General features: G+C 39.9%; 2 protein-coding genes and 1 long non-coding RNA gene across 4 annotated transcripts in view; 1 reads left to right on the top strand and 2 right to left on the bottom strand.

Annotated features, from left to right (window-relative positions):
- The window catches only part of SEPTIN7 (septin 7), a 202,958-nt gene extending 198,185 nt beyond the window's left edge, over nt 1–4,773 (bottom strand). The window contains exon 1 of the mRNA XM_070264828.1: nt 4,770–4,773. The gene's annotated coding sequence lies outside the window, so the exon portion shown is untranslated. The remainder of the gene's footprint in view (nt 1–4,769) is intronic.
- Nucleotides 4,774–9,075: 4,302 nt separating this feature from the next.
- HERPUD2 (HERPUD family member 2) overlaps nt 9,076–20,577 on the top strand; it is a 42,735-nt gene continuing 31,233 nt past the window's right edge. Inside the window, exons 1-2 of one of the 2 annotated variants that reach the window (XM_023639508.2) lie at nt 9,094–9,398; nt 9,584–10,018. In XM_023639508.2, coding sequence (XP_023495276.1) covers nt 9,872–10,018 — 147 coding nt within the window. In that variant the 5' untranslated portion in view covers nt 9,094–9,398; nt 9,584–9,871. Of the gene's footprint in view, nt 9,399–9,583; nt 10,019–20,577 lie in introns of both variants that reach the window. The other variant, XM_070264829.1, reaches the window with a different exon arrangement.
- Nucleotides 12,366–14,322, bottom strand: LOC111773215 (uncharacterized). Its single transcript, XR_002807518.2, has 2 exons — nt 14,083–14,322; nt 12,366–12,828 (listed from the first exon to the last, which is right to left on the bottom strand). It is a non-coding gene; the product is annotated as an uncharacterized lncRNA (long non-coding RNA).

Here is a 20,577-nt window from a genome sequence, read left to right as displayed (position 1 = left end):
ATTATGCAACAGGAATTGTGCTGGGCAACAGTGATAAAAAAAAAAAAAAAACTGGTTAGGGCATAATATCTGGCCTCGGGGGAGCTCACAGTCTAGTGAGAGAGACAGAATTATCAAGAGAGAATTATGACATGGTAAATGCAATAGTAGATTTGACATGCATGCATAGAGAAAGCATCTAAGGATGGGGCAGGGTAAGTCTGAAAGTAGGGGCTCAGGGTTTATCCTGAAGGGATCAAAGAGATCACCATATAAAAGCACCTAGCACACTCCACATTTGTAATAGGCATTCTGTAACGTTAAGGTGTTTTGTCTTCATTCTGGAGTGATCTTAGTTACAAATTGCAACAGAGCTGAGCATTTTGCGCTGGGCAACATCAAAGCTGTGAAACATAAATCCCTTAGGGAGATAAAATCCTGCATTCTTTAAGAATGAGTGTTACAAAGACTATACTCAAGAAGCTGTCCTATTATTCCCTAAAGCCTGGAATTTAACAAGTTTTCTTAGTCAAAGCTGGCTTGCTATTTCAAAGACTCAACCTAGTTTATAAACCTTAGGGAGTCATGAAGAGTAATACACAAAGAAACTAAAAAGGAAAAAGAAAAAAGTGAACTCAGCCAAGAGTTTTCTCAAGAACTCTACCCCTTTCTCTTGACCAGTTATAGAACTATTTAAAAATTTTTATGCATGTTTTTGGAAATACTTTTCAGGATAAGATAAAAGTACAAAATCTTTGGAATGTGAAATGCTTACAATGAATGAATGAGTGAATGAATGAAATGAGTCTCTAGTGTACAGTATTTGAGATACTTAGCTGTCATTCCCTCTTTCCTTCCCCTTGTCATTCAAACCAATCAATTATTCTGCGGATCCCAGATCTGGCCTCATAATCTTAACACAATTAATTAGGAAGCTGCTACCAACACAAAGAATTTGCATAAACAAACAACAAATAACATAAAGAAAGATTTCTTGGACTCTCAAGGTCTGGTAGCAGTGCTCTTTTATTTAGAGAATAGCATGGGGACAGGACCCATGGGCAGTGAAGAGCAGCAAGCATGGGGACAGGACCCATGGGCAGAGAAGAGCTGCAATGGGTTGAGGGTAGGGTTAAATTTATAAGGCACAGGTATGTGAGTTATTTCTTTACAAGACAAAGGAAAGATCATGTAAAAAAGTCATTAAAATGGTATCAGTGCAGGTGGGGTTTGGTTGTCAGGTGGGCGTATAACTTTGGATACGAATCAGGTCAGATCAGTTCAGGATGTCCTGTGCTTCCCGGAGGATGATATAGATCGGTATGTAGGGCAGGACGCCTTGGACTTCTCTCCCTGGGGCAGGCTTGATCCTCATCATAGTTACTAGACATGAAATGGGAGGGATGGTGGAGAGTGTGATGAAAAAGGACAAGTTTGTCCTTAAGACTGACACAGTGAAAATTAGGCATTAGTGAGGGAGAGGTACACATGGGTGCCTGGGAGTGTGGGCTCCATCTTATCTCCTGTAGTGCAGCCAGGCCTCTCCCTAGAGGCTGAACTGAAAGTCTCAGCTGGGCCTGAGCAAAGGCAGTGGATAGGATTTTAATGAACATGTAATCTAGGGAAATGTGAGGAAAAGTTGGAAAGGCTAAGAAAAGAAAGAATCATGTCAAGTTAAGGTTTGCCTTTTGTATTTTGATGTAGCAGATTATATACTTTCCCTCACTTTCCTCTTCTGCTTTTCGTTGAGACATAGATTGGCTGGGTGACAGAAGGGCCTGGGGCACTTCCCTGTTTCTGTTTTGTCTTATAGTCACTTGTGTGCTTGTCTTATTTCCTCCTACTAAATTGCAAACTCCTTGAAGGCAAGTACATTTTATAATTCTTTGTGTCCTCTATAATAGTGACTAGCACAAATATCACTAATGTAAATGGTGAGCATTAAGTATTTTTGCAGTGGAGCTAAGATTCCACATGCCTCTCTGCATATAATGGTCTCTGATTCAGAGAATAGACTGTATCCTATAAAACAAATTCCCATCCTTTCAGAGTGCTGTCTCCCAACTGGCACTGTAACTAGGGAGCTCATCTCAGTGACAGCATCCCCTTTGGAAATACCTGGTCTACAAATGAGAGCAACCACAGAGCTTTACAAGGATGTCAGTGTTCCCCTCACTCATGCATTTCTAAATGCCTTAGTGAATGAAGTGTGTGTTTTAGGGGCCTTTTCACGCAACGTTGGAGGGATGGGTGGATGTACAGGTAACAAACGATACATTTGAACATTGCTATCTCCCTAGGCCCTTGGATTACTTTATCTATATCATACCAGAAAAGCTCTGGTATTTCAGCTGTATTAAATGTAGGCCATGGTTTAGCCCAGGTTTCAGTCCATCAATCAAAAAATTGTGAGAGCCACCTTCAGCTTCATGAACTAACGCATTAAATCTGGAACCTCTAGTAAGTGCACTCATGTCAATTAATTTGGCCCAATGTAGTGTTACATTTCACCCTCCTTGGTCTAACACTCAGAATATACTCGCATGCATGTTCCTGATTTCTGCTGATATAGATGAGTAAAGTCTTGTGATTATATCAACTACTTCCTCCCGGGTCATAGTGTGTACCTGTCCTCATGGAGCATGCTGAGATTTAACCCTACTTATAGGTCTGGTGGCAATAGGAGCCGGTTATGGTGGAACTTGAGGAGAATAAACATTCCCTTTCAAGGAATCTGCCCCAGGTGAGGTCAAAGGAAGGATAGTTTCCACAGAGAGCAATCTACTTTCAAGAATAGAGGAGGCTTATAGTGACTTGTACTTTCAAGACTGTCAGTTAATGTGACTCCCAGCAGATGTCCCCATTCAAATTTTTAGGATCCCATTCTTTCCATTTTAATGCCTGCTCATGTGAAAAATCTGATGGGACTCTGAATTCAACTATTGCTATAATTTAGCAACACTTAAAATTCTGTGTTTGATTTTCAACAATATCACCCCTGTGTCTGCAAGAACTAGAAAATTCTTTTATAGCTGTCATGGAAGCATTCTGTGACACAGTCAAGCAGACTATACTTGAGCTGAGAGTTGAAAGACATGAACTTGTCATTTTCTTTCTATAAGTGCTGAAGTGCACTCAGAAGAACCTATCCCATACCATGTCCTTATAGACATCTTAACCGTCACGATGGTCAAGTGCAGCAACCACTTAGGCAATCCCGTGCTTCAGTTAGCATGTCATCACAATCAACCACAGATGATAGTTTGATTAATTGTAATGCCCTCATCTCATTTCTCATGCGAAAGAGCTCAGGCAAAGGGCATGACAATGGAATTCTCAAATTCTTCGTGTGTCTATCTCATGGGACCACTACTCATACCAATTCTGTGTCAGTCAGCATCCAAGCAAGAGAGAGAAATCAAACAATATTTTGAACATGGAAGGTTAAATATAAAGAATTATTATAACAGGGAATTAGTGTGATAAGGAGATGGCTAGTAAGGAGCAAAGAGAATTCTAAAGAATATAGGAAAATCAGCTACAGGGATCATCTACTGCCCTTAGGGTTGAGACAGACCCTTGTCGAAGAAGCCCAATGACTGTGGCCTATTTGATGTCAGAGATGTTCACTGAGGGTGCAAAGATGCCTAAGGGTGTGAGGGGAAGCTGTTCATGGAGGGTATTGTACTGGGGATACATCACTGTGAAGTGAGAGCTGTCCATGCGAGTTGCCTGCAAAGTTGCCTGAGAGGGTTCCTGGAGAAGTTGTTCACGGGAGGTGCTACTGTTCACCACAGGGACTGCTGGAACTGGGAGCTGCAGAAGCCACATGTGCTGTAAGAGCCTGCCTAAAGGAACACACTACACTACACAGGTAGAGAAATCTCTTCTTCCTCCAGTGCCCCTCCAGTGCCCTCTACTGACAAAGCTTAATTTCATGACAGCTGGAAAGGGAGAAATATTTACAGGATTTCTCTCTATTATCACAAAGCAGGCAATGAAGAGTTATTTTGGATCCTTGAGGCAAGAACTTGATAAGTGGCTCAATAACCCAATTCCTTTACCTGGAAAAACCTTACAGTGAGGATTGGATTTTACTGGGGCTCTGAAAAGCGTTACAAATGGCCCCTTTGAGGAGCTAATAAAAACAATGGACTCTCCCTCTCGATAAATGCACATGTGTACATATGTACACAGTCCTGTAGATGATTCAGGGTATATCTCTGAACTCAAATAAGAACCCCTTGGTTAGGCCAAAGACAATTTTCCAGGTTCAATTTAGTGATTACTAACTTTATTTGAATGTAGAGTAGCAAAGGTAATATCCCCAAACTTAACTAAACTATATTTGCTTTTAGCAGGAAAGATAAACATTTGAAAAATATAGGCAATAGTGTTACGTAGTTCTGCTTTTGGGGGGAGAAAACTGGTGAAAGATCTCTGGGCAGAGACAGGCTGAACACCAGAGGAAGGACAAGCAGTTGTGGAACAACTGCAAGACTGTTACCAGGATTTGGACTTGGACAGTTGTATTTAGAAGGAATGGGGTATCTATTATGGCCTGCCATGCTCTGGCACGGTACATTACGGTAGCTGGCGTCCAATATGAGATGGTCCTTACCTCCTGGTATTCACGCTCGTATGTATTCTCCTCCCACATTGACTCAGGTTGGTCTTTGTGACCAACAGAGCACCCTGCAGGTTACAGTACATGATATCCGAGACTTAAGTGATGAAAGGCATTGTTGCTTCTGTCTTTGTCTCTTGGATCCCTCATTTTGGGCGAATCCAGCTACCATGTTGTGAGGACACTCAAGCAGTCCCGTGGAGAGACCCACATGGGGAGGAACCGAAACGTCACACCAATAACCAGTTCAACTTGCCAGTGGTGAGTGAGGCACCTTAAAGTAGATCCTCCAGCTCCAATCAAGCCTTCAGAGAGCGGAATGCCAGCTGAAATCCTGACCGCAATTCATGAGAGACTCCAACCAGAGCCACCAGCTAAGCTGCTCCCTAAATTCTGACTCACAGTTCTGGGGTAATTTGTTTTGTAGCAATAGACAACTAACATATACATTTAGGTCAAAATTCTCTAAAGGGTGAAAAAAATAAGGGATTCACACCTTCTACTCCCATCCCGGTCAACTAAAGGAGAGGTCAGTGAGGTGCTCTTCAGCTACAGTTTTCTCTAAGCATTATTGAGTCACCAGATTGAATCATCACAGAAATTAGAGACTTCTGTCTTAGCCAAATGGTTACTCTAAGCAATGACTAGACACAGAGTTGCTGAAAAGCAGGAAATAGAACTGCTAAACCAGCTTATGAAGATTTCTATTAATACAGAAATTAATAGAAATACAGATGCATCCTTATGAAGACTATTCCAGGGAAATCACAACATGTCTCAATGCTCATTGTGGTCACCATAATTGATAAGGGATACACAAACCACTGTGTCCAAAGGTGAGTCAGTATTCTGAGAGATCTGGAAACTATTCTTAAGGATGGTTGAAGGATCTGGGCTGTTTAGTCTAAAGAAGATGTAGAGAGCATTTAATAGTTATCCATTTGAAAGGCTGGCATGTGAAATGAGTAAACATATTTTGAATTGATTGAGAAAAGTGGCTTAGTGACAAATTATAGGAATGCAGATTTTAATTCACTTATAACAACCATGGCTGTTTAACAACAGGTCATGCTATAGAGAAAACTATGGTGCTCCCTCTCCCTGGAAGGGTTTAAGCCAAAGTTGGCTGGTTGGCCTTCATAGATGTGGTAAGAGTGATTCTGGCAGCATTTGGGAAACTGAGCTAGATGACCTCTAAGGGGTTGTTCCTGAAAAACTTTTCCTCCTGAATGTGTCTTGTTACGCATGAATATCTTTAAATATGAAAATCAGCGTAGTGGGAAGAGTGTGCATTATAGAGGTATCAGAACTCTATTTGGAAGTTACTAGCTGTGTGACTTTGGGCAAGACACTTAGCCTTTCTGAGCTTCACTGTCCTTACTACCTCTCAGGGCTGTTCTGAAAATTCATTAGATGACACATCACTCAAATCACCCATTTGGCATTTAATGCATGTGTGGTTCTCTTCCTTCTATTTTCTAAAATACGGCTTATAATCAAACATCTGGGACCAATTACGATTTTGGAAGTGCAGTGTTGAAACGAGCTACTTTTTCTAGGCTTCAAGTGTAGGATTTCATTTGTTTTTAAACAATAAATTTGATTAAGATTTGATTAGATGCTTTGTGGCACAGCATCTTAAAAAAAAACAACACAACTTTTGTGTAAGTAGAAATAGAAGGAATCAGAAGCCAGATGGCCAACATCATCTTTGAAATTTGCAACTGCAAGATCATCACTTAACTGTCTTTCCTCCTAAAAGAGTTATCGGAAAAACAAAAATAAAAAACCCAAAGAAAACACTGCAAACTATATTACTCAAAATCATAAAGTATTTTATCTTCCTGGAAAGTATTCCAAATTTGAGTAAGAAAAGTTCAGTAACAAGCACTTTATTTTCTTTAAATTTTTAAAAGAAACTGGAATCTGACAGAATGAGTCAACATATGGTTTTCTAGCTGTCCTCCTTCCCAACCCAAAGATGAAAACAATTAGAAGTAAATAAACATCACAAAAATACTGGAAATAAATTTTTATATTTACAAATAACTTCCTTTAAATTTGTTTTACTTTGTTAGCAAAGAAAGCTACCCCATGGGCAGAAGTCAGAAACTTGAATTACTGAACCAGCTACTAAGATTACGTGTATTGAATTGTTAATACTGTTCAAGTAGATTGAGTCTTAACAATCACAAATCCTTTATTATCTATTAGCATGTACTCTCAAGCATTCTCACTAGAAGCTGTCTTTAAATAATAAATGGTAACTGAGATGTGCAATTGTTCTTTCACATTTCCATGTCTTATCTGTAACATGTGCAACGATTTAAATAGGCAGCTCAATGCTCATGGCAGCCTCTAAGTAACTGCTATCTTGAATCCCCTTAATGCTAACTATTTTTCCTACCCCAAATTCCAAGTTAAACACTATCAATATTCTGGGGACCACCCTTTCACACATTGTTCTATACAAATATATACATAATTTAGCAAAAATGAAATCATATTTACAGACTGTTTTTATTGTGCCTAAGTTCAACAGCATCAAAAGCACTTTTAGGTACTTCAGGTGGCTGTAAACTAAAAATAATCATTTTTGTCAGATACTGTATCATCTTTATACACATATATTTCAACCTCATGAATGTTCATTACGTTTTTAAATGTTTTGTCCATGCTGGCGAACCTTAGATGGACTCTGCTTTAAATAAGTGCTTCTCACGGTGAAATGCACAATATCTTAATATTAATCATTATCAAGGTATATCTCATTAATAATGTACATTTCACAGTGCCAAGTGAGAATGACCTCATTACTCTAAAGGATTCCTGGAAGTCTGAGTCACAAGCATAAGTGACAAGAGCTACAGGGTTGGGCTGTGGTGGTTGTGGAGACTTCCTGGCTGAAACAGGGACTGGACTACAAAGACGTGTTAGGGCAGACAGCTTAGGACTTACATGGTGATACAATGATGCCATAAAGGATCCAGCCTCTTTCCATTCTGCCATCCTCGCTCTGCCATCCTCGGCATGTAGACCTTTGTTCTCCTGTTTATTGCTTATGACTGAACTTCGGCTGCTGTACCTCTGGCATCACCTTCCTCCAGGAAGAAAGACAGGTGGAGGGCAAGGATGAGTTCTGGTCTGCAGAACATGTCCATCTAACAGCTTTCCTGGAAGCCCCAGTAGCAACTTCAACTGGGTTTCAACTTCATTTCACTGGCTAGAACTATGTCAAATGGCGCTCCTGGATGTAAGGGAGTCTGAAAAAGTATTTTTAGCTAGAATTAAGGTTCCATTAGGATGACTAGATACTGGGTAGAAAAAGAGAAGGGTCTGCTGAGTCACAGCAAGCTGTCCTTATTCCACGACAAGAAATAGAGGGGACTTCACTCTTATTTCAGAAGAGCATTGAGAGGCTATGGCTAAGATACGGTAGGTGTCTACCACAAAGAAGGAGGTGAGGGAGGGGATGGTGTAAGGGATCCTGCTGCCTTAGCTATTGAGAGGAAGAATTTTCCCTTGGTCACTAACTCAGTGGTGCCTAACCTTCACTAACTCTTCTGAAGCTGAGAGGGAAAGAGACCAGCTTCCCAAAGCTTTCATTCTCCTGTAAGTGGAGGCCTGGAGCTGTGAAAATGCACATCTAACAAACTTTAATTTACTGTACTGACTCCTAACCCAGTGCAGAAAATGGAGAATAAGTCAGCTTTGGGCAGTGGGCTTAACCTCTGCATGCCTATGTCTAAGCCATAAAAGAGCAAAATAACACTGCCATCCCTCTTCATCTCCCATTGTATTGAACACACAGTAGGTGCTTAGTAAACACTTGTCAACTTTTGTGATGACTAAGAAGAAAGAGATGGAAATTAACATTTGAGAGACTGCTACGTGCCAGAACTGCTCCAGAAGGTTTACACAGGTAGCTCAGTTCTCATCACACGCAGTTACCTAGGCATTACCGTCCCCATTTAGAAGACAACAGAGGCTCAGAAAGGTTAGCTAGGGTCAAACGGAAAGTAGAGGCAGACTTCAGGTTAAACTGTGAGCCTTTGCTCCTTCCGCAGTGGTACCCCACGCTCTGTGCGCCAAAGCTCCTGGCAGCGTGCTTTGCAGACAGTCGGCACAAGAAACTGTGAGAAGTTTGCTTCAGCATTAGGAAGGACACTAACTTGTGCAGAAACAACTCCAAGGATGGAGGAACACTTTGCAAATCTTCAGGGTGTGGTAAACAACAGGCTATACTAACGCCAGCTAAACTAGTCGTGAGGCCTGAGTGCAGCCAGGAGGCGGGGCCGAGCGAAGAGTCAGGGCTAGAGGGCTCCGACGCGCCCCAGCGGGGCCCGCGGACCGGGAACTCGGCCGGAGCGGCCTGGGGTGGCCAGTGGCGGCCGGGCCGGGAGGGCAGCGCGCCGGGCCGGGCCGCGCATGACGCACTTCCGCCCTGCGCTTCCAGGCTTAAAGGGGACGCAGACCTTCCGCACAACAACAACAAAACCAGCGCGCTCGCGGCCGGCGCCTCGGCTCTGGTCCCCGCCCTCCTGCCACCTGCCGCCGCCTGGGCCCCGCCCGGCCTGTGCCCCGCTGCCTTGCCCCAGGGGTCAGGCGGAGAGCGGGCCGCACCCTTCGGCCAACTTCTCCCGCAGCCAGCGCTCCGCCTCGCGAGACCCAGGGCCAGGCTGTGGCCGCCACCGAGCAGCAGGAAGGGAGCGGCCACCGCGGAAGACGTTCGGCCGGCGGCCCTGCCCAGGCGTGAAGGGTGGCGGTGGCGGGCCCCACGGCCTTCTCTCAGGTACCCCTGCCCCGGCTGGCAGCCCTGAGAGGCCCGGCCCGCGTGGCGGGGCCGTGGCGTAGGAGCCTTGTTGCGTTTCAGGTTTGGGGTCGCGGCGGGGGCGGGGCGGTGACTTGGGCGGTCGCGCCCTCACCCCTCTTCCCATCTCATCGCTTTCTCTCTCTGCCCCCGGCCTCCTTCCGCAGTCCGGAGCCCGGCGGAGCCCGGACCTGGCGGGGAAAACTGCACCCACGGCCGGGACCCCCGACCCCGCCGCCGCCGCCACCACCGCCACTACCGCCACTGTCCATCATCCTTGGTACCGGCAATGGCCTTTGTATCGCCCGATGCGCGTGTAACTGACGTGGACACGGAATATTAAGAACCTACTCGCTGCGGTCCCTATCCCAGTCGCGCCGGCAGTAACCACCTAGGATCATTTGAGCTTAACTGCTGCTCCTCTTGACTCTCTCTGTTCGTCTTTGGGGGCCACCATGGACCAAAATGGGATGGAGATTCCTGTGACCCTCATCATTAAAGCACCGAATCAGAAATACAGTGACCAGACTATTAGCTGCTTCTTGAACTGGACCGTGGGGAAACTAAAAACGCATCTGTCTAACGTGTACCCTAGCAAACCAGTAAGTGTCTAAAAGCTGGGCGCAGCTGCTCTGTCCAGCAGCTTTTCATGTCATGTACTCCCTTCCCCCTACTCATCCCCTCCGCTCTTGAATCAGATAGGTCTCTTTTGGTAGACTGCAAAGTATTCTAAGTTCTGAGGTTGTGTGTGTCTCTTGAGTGTCCAAACCATCATTAATATCTTCCTGATGAGGTTCAGTTAATTAGTTAAGAGTATACAGAAATATCAAGGGACATAAGAATTGGCAGGCTTAAAAAAGGACCATTTTCTTTGAACTTAAAGTCATCAACCTAATGTGGGAATGAGAGATTCATCCTTTTGAAAAAAAGAAGCTACAGCTCATATTGAAGCTTGTATTGCTTGTTAGAGTAAAATCTCTTTTACTTTCTACACCTGGCCCAGAAATTTGCATAGTGTTGAAGAGCAGTTTTTTTCTTGGAAATAAGTGTGTGACCCCTATAAAAATACTTTTCAAGATCAGTAGATATGTTTTAAGAAGCAAAGAGTTCTAAGTTTTAGATTCACTTTCTTCTGCCCCCTGTCCTTCATTTTTCTCCTGTGGAGGACACATAGATATTTCATTAATTTAGAAGAGAATAGTCCTGTCACCACACCAACATTTGGTGCTTCTTTTTTTTCCTTCTGTGTGGCCATTTGTAAATCATTGTGGCAGTGTTTTCCATTCTGAATCATATCTGGATATTGCAAAGATAAAAAATAAAATACAGATAGACAATATAGCTCCATCTGTCCCCAAAGTTAGATTTGAAAGTACGTAGTTGATAATTAAGATGTCTTGGAATAATTTAGACAAGTATAATGTCATGTAGAGTTTATGATGTGGCTTTTACATTCTCCACTGTATAAAATTTTCGTTCTTGAATAAGTAGTGTTCAGTGATTAGTTAGCTTTTGTTTCATTAACAAAGAGGCTTGGATTTTAGGGTGGGAAATATTTTTGGCATCAGGTGAATTTAAGCCGGCAACAAGAATCTGTTGGAAGGCAACTGTGCTTTCCAGGCTGTACTTAACACTTGTTTTATGCACATAAATAAGGGAATCACTTGCTCTATATTAAGATATTAATGAATTAGGACTGTTTCAGTGTTACAGTATTAAGTTTAGTTAGACATTTAGACTTCTAGAATAACTACACAAATAGGGAAGTTATTGCAAAAATGGGAGATTTAGAAAAACAAACAACTCTTAGTTGGCATTAGCTGTGTTTGTCAGTACTTTGTCATACAAACATTTTTAGTAGGGGAAATAAAAACCCTGAGGTATTTAAGTACTTGGAACAAACTTGTTGGAACTCTCATTTATTCAGATCTTTTGTTTGCAAGTTAAGATTTACACAGGGGCTAACAATTTGTTTTAAAAATTTCTGCTTTACAAAAGATTTCCTATTGCATATGCTTCATTTTACATATTTTTGAAGTGGAAAATAGCTTTTCAGAATAGTCAGATTTGAAAGTTGTAGACTTCCATAGTACTGTTCCTAACATAGCCCAAATACCATTGCTAAGTAAATTCTTGGGCATGTATCTAAGCATATATGCTCAAGTTTGTACAGTCATGCACAACATAATGGTCAACCATGATCCATGGTTTCAGTCAACAATGGTCCCATAAGATTAGTACCATATAGCCTAGATGTGTAGTAGTCTGTATCACCTAGGTTTGTGTAAGTACACTTTTATGATGTTCACACATCGAGGAAATCGCCGGACACAATTCTCAGAACGTATCCCCGTTGTTGAGCCACCCATGACTACTTAAGTGAGGAGCTTTGTGTTATATGATTAAGCCAAAAGGGACTTGGTTTGCACTATGATGGACCAAGAGTGATCACTTTTCTGAGACTTTTTCTTTTTTAAAAAGTTTCTAAGAGAGGAGTGTGAAACCCATTTGCCTTATCTGTACCCAGGAGAAGCCTGCTTTTGGCAGGAGCTCTGCCGTGGTAGCACTAATCTCCAGTGGAGGGCTGTCAGTGCCCACATGGATCAGTCAGCTGCTCGAGGACAGATAAGTTGCAAACTTCTCTACACCTCGCCCTTGTAACCCACCTGCTTCTTAGACACACTGGAGACACTTTTGGAGGCTATATGAAATCATATGCAACCTATTCATGACCTAACCTTGTGACAAACCTGGCTTTTTTTCTCTTCCAGCAAGTCTTCTCTGAGTGAACTGTAATATCTGAAGTTATTTCTGGGTTAGTGAGAGTGGGTGGACCTTGGGGTGGGGTACATATTTTCATTGAACATCACTGGAAATTTTGTGTGTTTGGTTACTAGATTTGACAGGCTTGCATTCTAACATCACGTGAGAACTGAAATATGACAGTTGTTGAACAGACCAACTGTTTAATGATACCCTAAAGCCACAGGTAGTCCTCAACATAGGTACTGGTGTCTTAAAAGTTTACTTAGTAAGGTTGTTATTTAGAACAGAGGATATTTTGCAATATAAGCAATATTATTAATATATTATAAAGGAAGTTGAGGTTCTTATGACCACCCACAATGACTGCTTAACCTTGATTCTGTGTTTAAGTGTCTCAAAGTGCTGTTTGAAGTTTAGCAGAGATCGTTTCTTGTGCCTGATTCCTTCCACATCTGCCTGGTGGAGGTGAGTGGACTTGGAAGCAGAGTAGGATTCCAGTGCCTTGTAGAAGCAGGTGTCCCCCAGTAAGTAGTAGAAAAGTGGTGGCTCTGGTCAGCACTGCTCTAATTGCGTCTGATGTGTCAGGTATAGGTGGAGGGCCTTGGTCCCTCTGGGCACTGGCTTTGAGGAAAATAAATGGCAGCTGCTGGAGGGAGAACAATGGAGATTTGAAGTTGTCCTTTTATAGTCTCTACAAGGCTAGGTCATGTATCTGCGTGCTGGTAACGGAATTCTGGCTAAACTCTGTAACTGTAAAGTCACAAGATTCTAGCTTTATGGTCAGGTATTGACTTGACCTAATACAAATATTCTCCATTTGGATATTTTAGGTACAACTCCCTTTCCCTCAATAAACCCACAGCAAGTATCTCCACCCCTGAGAAGCACACTTTCTTGGGTTTCATTTATTTAATTAGGATTTTATTGACCTGGCATTTGAATGTCTGTGTGCTAAACATGAAGGTGATGATAAAGAGTCCGTTGCTCTTATGAAGCCCAGATCTAGGCGGGGCATAGAGACATGTAAGTAAATACCTGTAATGTTATGTGGCTAATGTTGTACAAGAGGGCCGTACTGAGTGCCGTCGGAGCACAGGGAGGGAACGGTCAGCTCTGGAGTGGGGGTACGGGAATGTGTAGTGGTTTTAAAAGGTTGACAGGGACATTTTTCTTAAGAGTTGATAACAATTTTAAGCAGACAAGATGATAGCCTCTGTTTTTTTTTAACTATTCTTTCAGAGTTAATGTTTCCCTGATGATTCTAAATGTGTATATTACTTGGTACTTATATAGTACTTCATAAAAAGATTATAGATCCATAATGGGCTATGAAGGGGACGGTGTTTTCCAGTGAGGAAGTAAGGAAGTTGTGATAATTATGCAAAAGTTTACAAAGTCATCATTAAAAACCTCAAATGTGGAATTGAGCTCTTTTGGAGTTTTGTTTAACTTCGAATGGTATTGATAATTGATTTAGGACTTGGTTTAGGAACTGGGAAGTGCACCAGTTCATGTTGGTAGTGTATATTTATAATTGTGAACCATATTCTAATATGACATTTGTCATCACCTCATGACTTTAGATTTTGACATCCTGAAATTGGCCTGTAGTGTGAAATAATTATTCTGAAAGAAAAGTAATTGCTACTAGGGGGTGAAGGTACCTGTCTAGAAGTCCACTTTTACTTGAGGAGTTTCAGACTTTGATCTAGTTTAGAATTAGTTACTAGAGATGTATATATCAAAATGGTTGAACTTAATGTTATTCAGTAGAATAGACTATCCTAGAGAAAACTTAAAAACTAAGAATCTCTAAATCCAATGAGGTATGTTATTCATTTATCTCTTCTTTCTTACTCTGTTCTCATACACAAACAATAACTAAGATGACCTGACTCACTCTGAATTCAGTTTTGAAGGCAAATCTTTCTGGGGTTTGTATGGCTTGGCTCCCTGTTTTTCAGTCTTCGGGTCATGTACTTGTTGAACATGTCCCTCAGTTCTGGGAGTTTTCCTCTGTCTCGGCACTTCATACTGTTAAGCTAAGGCAGTCAATTTCATTTCTTAGGTCTTCCAGCTCCCTTACTCAGCTAGGGAGGTTTGTGCTGCTTTTTCAGATTGTCCCTTTGCTCTGAGATTCTGTTAGAATTAAGGAAAACAGGAATAGAACCAGTCGTATAGATTCTCTTCTGAGAATATAACATTCTATAACCAAATTGCCTACGGTTCAGATGGACGTCTTTCATTTTCAGTGGAAATAGCTTGTATAATATAATTTGAGGTTTATGTCTGTCTCACTTTTGTAATTCCCTGTTACCTTGCTTAGGCAGGTCGTTTTTAAAACTTACTCACTTAACCACCTCAGAACTGTTGATTTAAAGGGGCTGTAATCCATACACATAAATAATTTTTGCTTTATAAGACTATTGTCTTATAAAATTTTAGTACTATATACATTTAAGAGGGTTTCATGTCACTTAGCAATTTAGTTCAAACTTTTAAAACTCCTTTTGAACAAAGAGGAATATTTATTAAATTGAGTGTGAAGGTTGATGAAAAGTTAAAAATTTTGAACAAGTGCTGACTAAAATTCATTTTATTTAACTCCTTTGTAGCCTTTTCCTAATGTCTTTTTGGAAAAATAACAGTATTATGAAGGTAATATTTTGTTTAATCATGCATCAATCCCTTTTAAAATAGGATTTTTCTAGAACTTTTAAGTTTGTCTCCTTTGCATAATAAATACTGAGTTTATGGTCTCAAATGCTTTTATTTAACTGTCATATTTGGTGTTATGATTTTAAACTGCCATTTACTAAATGCTTGCCATGTTACCAGGCATTCTACTGAGCACTTTATAAGTTTTATCACATTTATTCCTCATAGACACTTTATGATGTAAGTTTTATTATTAGCTTTATTTTATAGATGAGGAAACTCAAGTTTAGTGATTTTTTGCTCAAGGTCGTAGAGCTCTAAGTAGTAGAATTGGAATTTGAACCCAGATTGGTCTGACTTGCAAGCCTCAGCTCTTAGCCATTATAATTCACATTATATGTGATGATTATATATAATAAGTTGAAAAAAGGCATTTAGGGACTTGGCCATCTCAGTTGTATACTTGCAAATTAAAAACAAGTAAGTGAGCTGTTAGAAGAGGTGTATGTGTTTAGATGGTTTGTCATGTCTGGATAACATGGCCTTAATACTGTTCTAATGCATGTCGACTTAGTGTGTGGTTATTTCTTTTTATTTTGATAAACTGTAGGGAAAATATGGGAACATAGTATCTTAAGACCTTGAAGCACATTGCTTTGCTCTGTCTTTTCACATCTCTGCTTGTTCGTGTGATCTAGAGTAGACTTGTCTTGGCAGTCTCTGTTGTACGAATACCTGATTTGTGAATGGCCAGTGAGTGGAAACACCTGATCAGGGAATAAGCCTTTGGAGTTATAGGGAAAATTATTCTTTAAGCTGGTTTTCCTTACTGTTGTTGCAAGGAGATAAGGGTTGGAGGCAGTTTGGGCAAACTATGCTTCCATTTACAGTGTTTCTGAATGTCCTGGGGCTTTAGTTTGGGTGAATTGAGTGGGAAGGAGATATGTTCCAGTACAAATTCACAGAATTCATTTCCCACAGGAATGATATTTTGTGTACCTCCTGGGAACTAACTCTTTAAAAGTATTTGACACTTGTGACTGAACTGTATGTAAATACTGAAATGTTAATAGTTACTACTTTCAAAGGACTTGGGTTATGGTTCTTTCAACTAACACGTAAGTTGAAGGTTGCTTTTACTGAGCTATTTGATTATGTTGAAGTTGGATATACTAAGAACATGATTTTTGATGCCATACGTAATTATGAGAGACCCATTTAGTCTTTCACATAAAAATTTAATCTTTTGACACCAACTAGATGACTTTCTAGAAATATGAAAATATTTTTGGCTTTGTAAACTCATCTATCACACTCTTGTGAATGTTTTAAATTCATTAATATTGCATGGTATTATATCTGTTTTTGATATCTAAACATTAAAAAGTCAGACACTTCAGATAATAATATGTGTAAACCTTGTAGGAAGAAAAAAAAATCTTTCCCAAGTTTAGGATTAAAAGCAGGTGAGTTTTCCTCACCTTTGTTTTTAGCAACATCTGTTAAGTGGGTAGTAGAGTTTTTGGGCCAGCTGGTTAAGCAGCTGTTTATTTGGAGTGGTATGGTTCTGTCTCCAGGCTACTCAAAATACCACAGGATGTGTCCAACTTAGTAATTTAGCTGCCTCTGCTCTACTGTCTAGGATAGAGGAGCAGTGGAGGCAGTGAAAGTAGTACACCTATAGAGTTTGCTGATAGTGGATGTAGGGTGTGAACAACAGGAAAAATGGTGGTGGTGTTAACAGAAGCGGTCAAGTATATTTATATGTTAATCTTTGTGGCCAGTACTTAACAATAGAAACTTTTAATTGATAATTTAGTTAGTTAGACTTACCAATCCTGAGTCTTCTGAATTCTTCTATTTAAAGGGTACCATGTAATGTTTTTTTATTGAGACAAAAATGAACTTTTATTGTGCTAAGCTACTGAGATCTTGGGGTGTGTTATATCATCTAGCATTACTTACCCTAACTAATACAGAAAGGGGTTTTCAGTCAAGGTAAAAGATACTGTTATTAGCAGGTCTGGATAATAAAAGTGTGTCACTTTTACAGGTTAAATTGAATTTGAATTGAGATCTCAATCTGTACTTTTCCTAATACTCTAGCTTATAATGCAAATGACTAGTTGAAAATTCAGTCAGTTGATTATTTTGTTGTTTGTTATTGTGTCTAACCACTGGTTTCAGATATTTAAATTACATTCAGTGATATTTAAACTGAAAGGGTAATTCTTTTTAGTGACATAGAAAATTTTCAAATCTTCTTAATTTAGGCACATGAAAATTTCTTTTTCTCTGTTTTCAACGACAGTAAAATTAAAGAATTCTTTTTCCTTTTAAAACTTTTGATTATCTTAAGGCATTTGAATATTCAGTTTAAAGTAACAGTATTTTTTATTGAGATATAATTGACATTCTATAAAATTTTCCCTTTAATGTATACAATTCAGTGGTTTTTAGTAGTTGACAAAGTTGTGCAGTCATCACCACTGTCTAATTCTAGAACATTTTCATCACCCCAAGAGAAACCCCATACCCAATAGTAGTCACTCCCAATTCTCTGTTCCCTTAGTCTTTGGTAACCACTAAACTACTTTCTGTCTGTGGATTTGCCTCTTCTGGAAATTTCATGTAAATGGAATCACAGTGTATGTGGCCTTCTGTGTCTGGCTGTTTTCACTTAGCGTAATGTTTACAAGGTTCATCCGTGTTATAGCATATATCAGTTCTTCATTACTTTTTATGGGTGGATGATATTCCACTGTATGTATATATCATATTTTGTTCACTAACTGATAGGCATTTGAATTGTTTCCACTTTTTGGCTATTATGAATAATAGCCAAATGCTTCTACCAACCTTCTTGTGCAAGTTTTGTGTGGACATGTGTTTTCAGTTCTCTTTGGTGTATACCTAGGAATGGAATTGAGTATACACTAAGTCATAGGGTAACTCTACGTTTAACTTTCTGAGGAGCTGCTAAACTTTTCCACAGAGGCTGTTTCATTTTACATTCCCACCTGCAATGTATGAGGGTTCCAGTTTCTTCACATTCTCGTGCACACTTGTTTTTGCTTCTTACATTTTGAGGGGTACCATGCAATTTTGTTGTCTTAGTATATTCTGCTTTTTTGAAAATTGATGTTCCCTTGCTGTGGAAGGATAAAAGTTTATTTGAAGTTGACTGCTAATTTAGAGAAAACTTAATACTGAGATACTAACACATGATTGCTCCTTCATAGTAATCTGCTAATACCAGTACCATTTTCAGAGATGAACCAGGTGAATTTAGCACCAGCGGATATTTTAAATTAGTATTGTGATTCAGACTAAATATTTCATTTCCATTCTTAATGATTACATGTAAAATAACTGATATAGTGAACTTCAAATGAATTGTGTCTTCCAAATCTGTGTAAACACTTTTGGACTCATGATACTTCATTTAAGAATTGGCATTTAGCATCTTCTCTGTCAGGCACAGTCCTAGGCTCTGGGAACAAAGTGATGAACTAGACAGACAGGGACCCTTTGTTCTTGGCATTCATATTCCACTTAAGGAAACAAACGTGAACATAATTACAGATTGTGGTTTGTGTCATGAAGGAAGCAAAAAGGGTACATGGAAGGGAATACTCTAAGTTTGCAAATCAGAGAAACCTCTCTCAGGAGGTCATTTTAAAGCTAAGACCTAAAAGATGATTTGAGAGCTAGCTATGCTGGAGCTGGGAGAGAATAGAGTGAGTTGGAAAGAGCTTGGCATATTTGGGGATCTAAGTGAGTGACAGTTTGACTAGTGAGTGAGGAGGAAAGGATACAATCAGAGGAGGTTGGAGAGAGAAACGAGATCTGCTGGGACTGTCTGGCTATGGCAAGAGATTAGAGTTAAATCCATTATGGTGGGAATCTATCAGAGAGTGACAGGGTTGATTTACATTTTTAAAAAATCACTCTAGCTACTGACTGTAGAGTGGAAGTGTGAAGTTATTACAGAAGCTATTAAGAAGCATTGCAGAAGCTCAGGCAAGAGATTATGGTTTAGATTAGGGTAATGGCAGTGAAGATGGAAAGAAATGGACTGATCCGCAATGGAGTTTTGGAGATAGAGTCCATAGGATTTGCTGGTGGTTAGATATGGGAGGCAAGGTGAGAGAAAGAAAAATTGAGGATAATGCCCAGATTTTTGCGATAAACAACTGGTGGCAGATTGTTATGGGATAGGAAAGAACTAGGAGGAAGGCTTTGGGGAATTGGGAGTTGAGAACCATTATAGGTGTTTTGACTTTGAGTTGCCTATTAAGACATCTGAAGGAGTCAAATGCCTGCTCAGCAGTTGGATCTATGGAGCTGGGTCTGAGGGAGAGAGAGGCCTTAGATGGAGAGACAAATTTGCAGCTTATCTGATGGACTCTAGCTTTTAGAATGGATGGAAAATTTAGCAAAGGACCCTGGAGGGACAATGACCAGTGATATGAATGAAATGTACACATGCCTCTTAATGGGCTTTCTAAGCATTGATCCCTCTTCCACAGGTACACATGGTGAAGGCTATGGTTTTTTTTTCTTGCAAATGTTAGGACTTTTTGCTGGCTGCTGTTGGGTCTTTTCCTCATCCTGCTGAGCGACTTGCTTTGCCATTGCCCACCCTTTCTCTTCTGTGGGTAAAGGCTTTAAACAAAGAGGACTTGGGGATAAAGGAAGACCAGTCTCTGGGCTTCTGGTAATGCTATTTCAGTCAGCTATATTTTGGGTTAAATAGGTTATGTGCTATTAAGTTTAAAAGCTTAGTGATTATTTATATGTATTTCTCAAACTGGGACTCATAGTTTTGAGAGTAGGAGTTCTCAAAATCTTTAATTTTGTGTTTTTATTTTGATATAAGAATTATTATTATAGATAATCTGAATGATTGCTTTATAGCTGACTCTCATGAGATTTCAATACCCGTGTTTTTAACCAGGTGATCATTCTAAATGTGTTTAACTTGTATGGCAAAGTTTTTCAAGCATGGGCTTCTGGAGTCTGTGAAGTGTGTATTTGACTGACAATGATCTATATTGTTTTTGTGAAAAAATGGTTTTAAATCTGTCTACTAAAGAATTACGAGTAAACTAAGTTGGATTACCAGTGTGCTTAATTCATAGACATTTTTTATCAATAGTCCAAAATACTGGTTTTCTAGAATTTTTTTTCCATCTTGTTTAGAAGTGATACTTGTGATAAAGTATATGATTAATTCCATTATTGTTAACAGCTTAAAGGTAAAATGGAGATTACTTGTGTAGAAAGCAGATAGTGTATGGATTTCTTATATTTAGAAGTAGTTGGTAAACACTTCTTTCACACTACCATGCAATACATCCTTTCACGAAAAATATAAGTTTTGGATAACTTATGTTTTGGATATCGCCTTCTTTTTACCAACATCAAAATATTTCTCTCTCTGTGATGAGAAGGTAAAATTAATTAAAAGCTTTCCTTTTGTTGTTTATAAATGTTTTAAACTGAGGCCTCAAAGTTGTTCTAATGTGGATTAGGGCTTTCTTTTTTAGTCATTAAAAGTGGTAGTCATTGCAGCTTTAGCCAAACCTATTTAGCAGTGTCCTAATTATGTTCTTCTGCATAACGAACATACATAGTCTGCTGTTATTCATACAACTTTTCAATACTTTTACATAATCTCTCATTAGATCCTCATGAAACTACGTGATGTCAGGGGAGCAGGTATTAGAAATTA

This window comes from Equus caballus, chromosome 4 (assembly GCF_041296265.1).
Source record: "Equus caballus isolate H_3958 breed thoroughbred chromosome 4, TB-T2T, whole genome shotgun sequence".
Lineage (NCBI taxonomy): Eukaryota > Metazoa > Chordata > Mammalia > Perissodactyla > Equidae > Equus > Equus caballus.
This window is presented reverse-complemented; position numbering and strand designations above follow the sequence as displayed.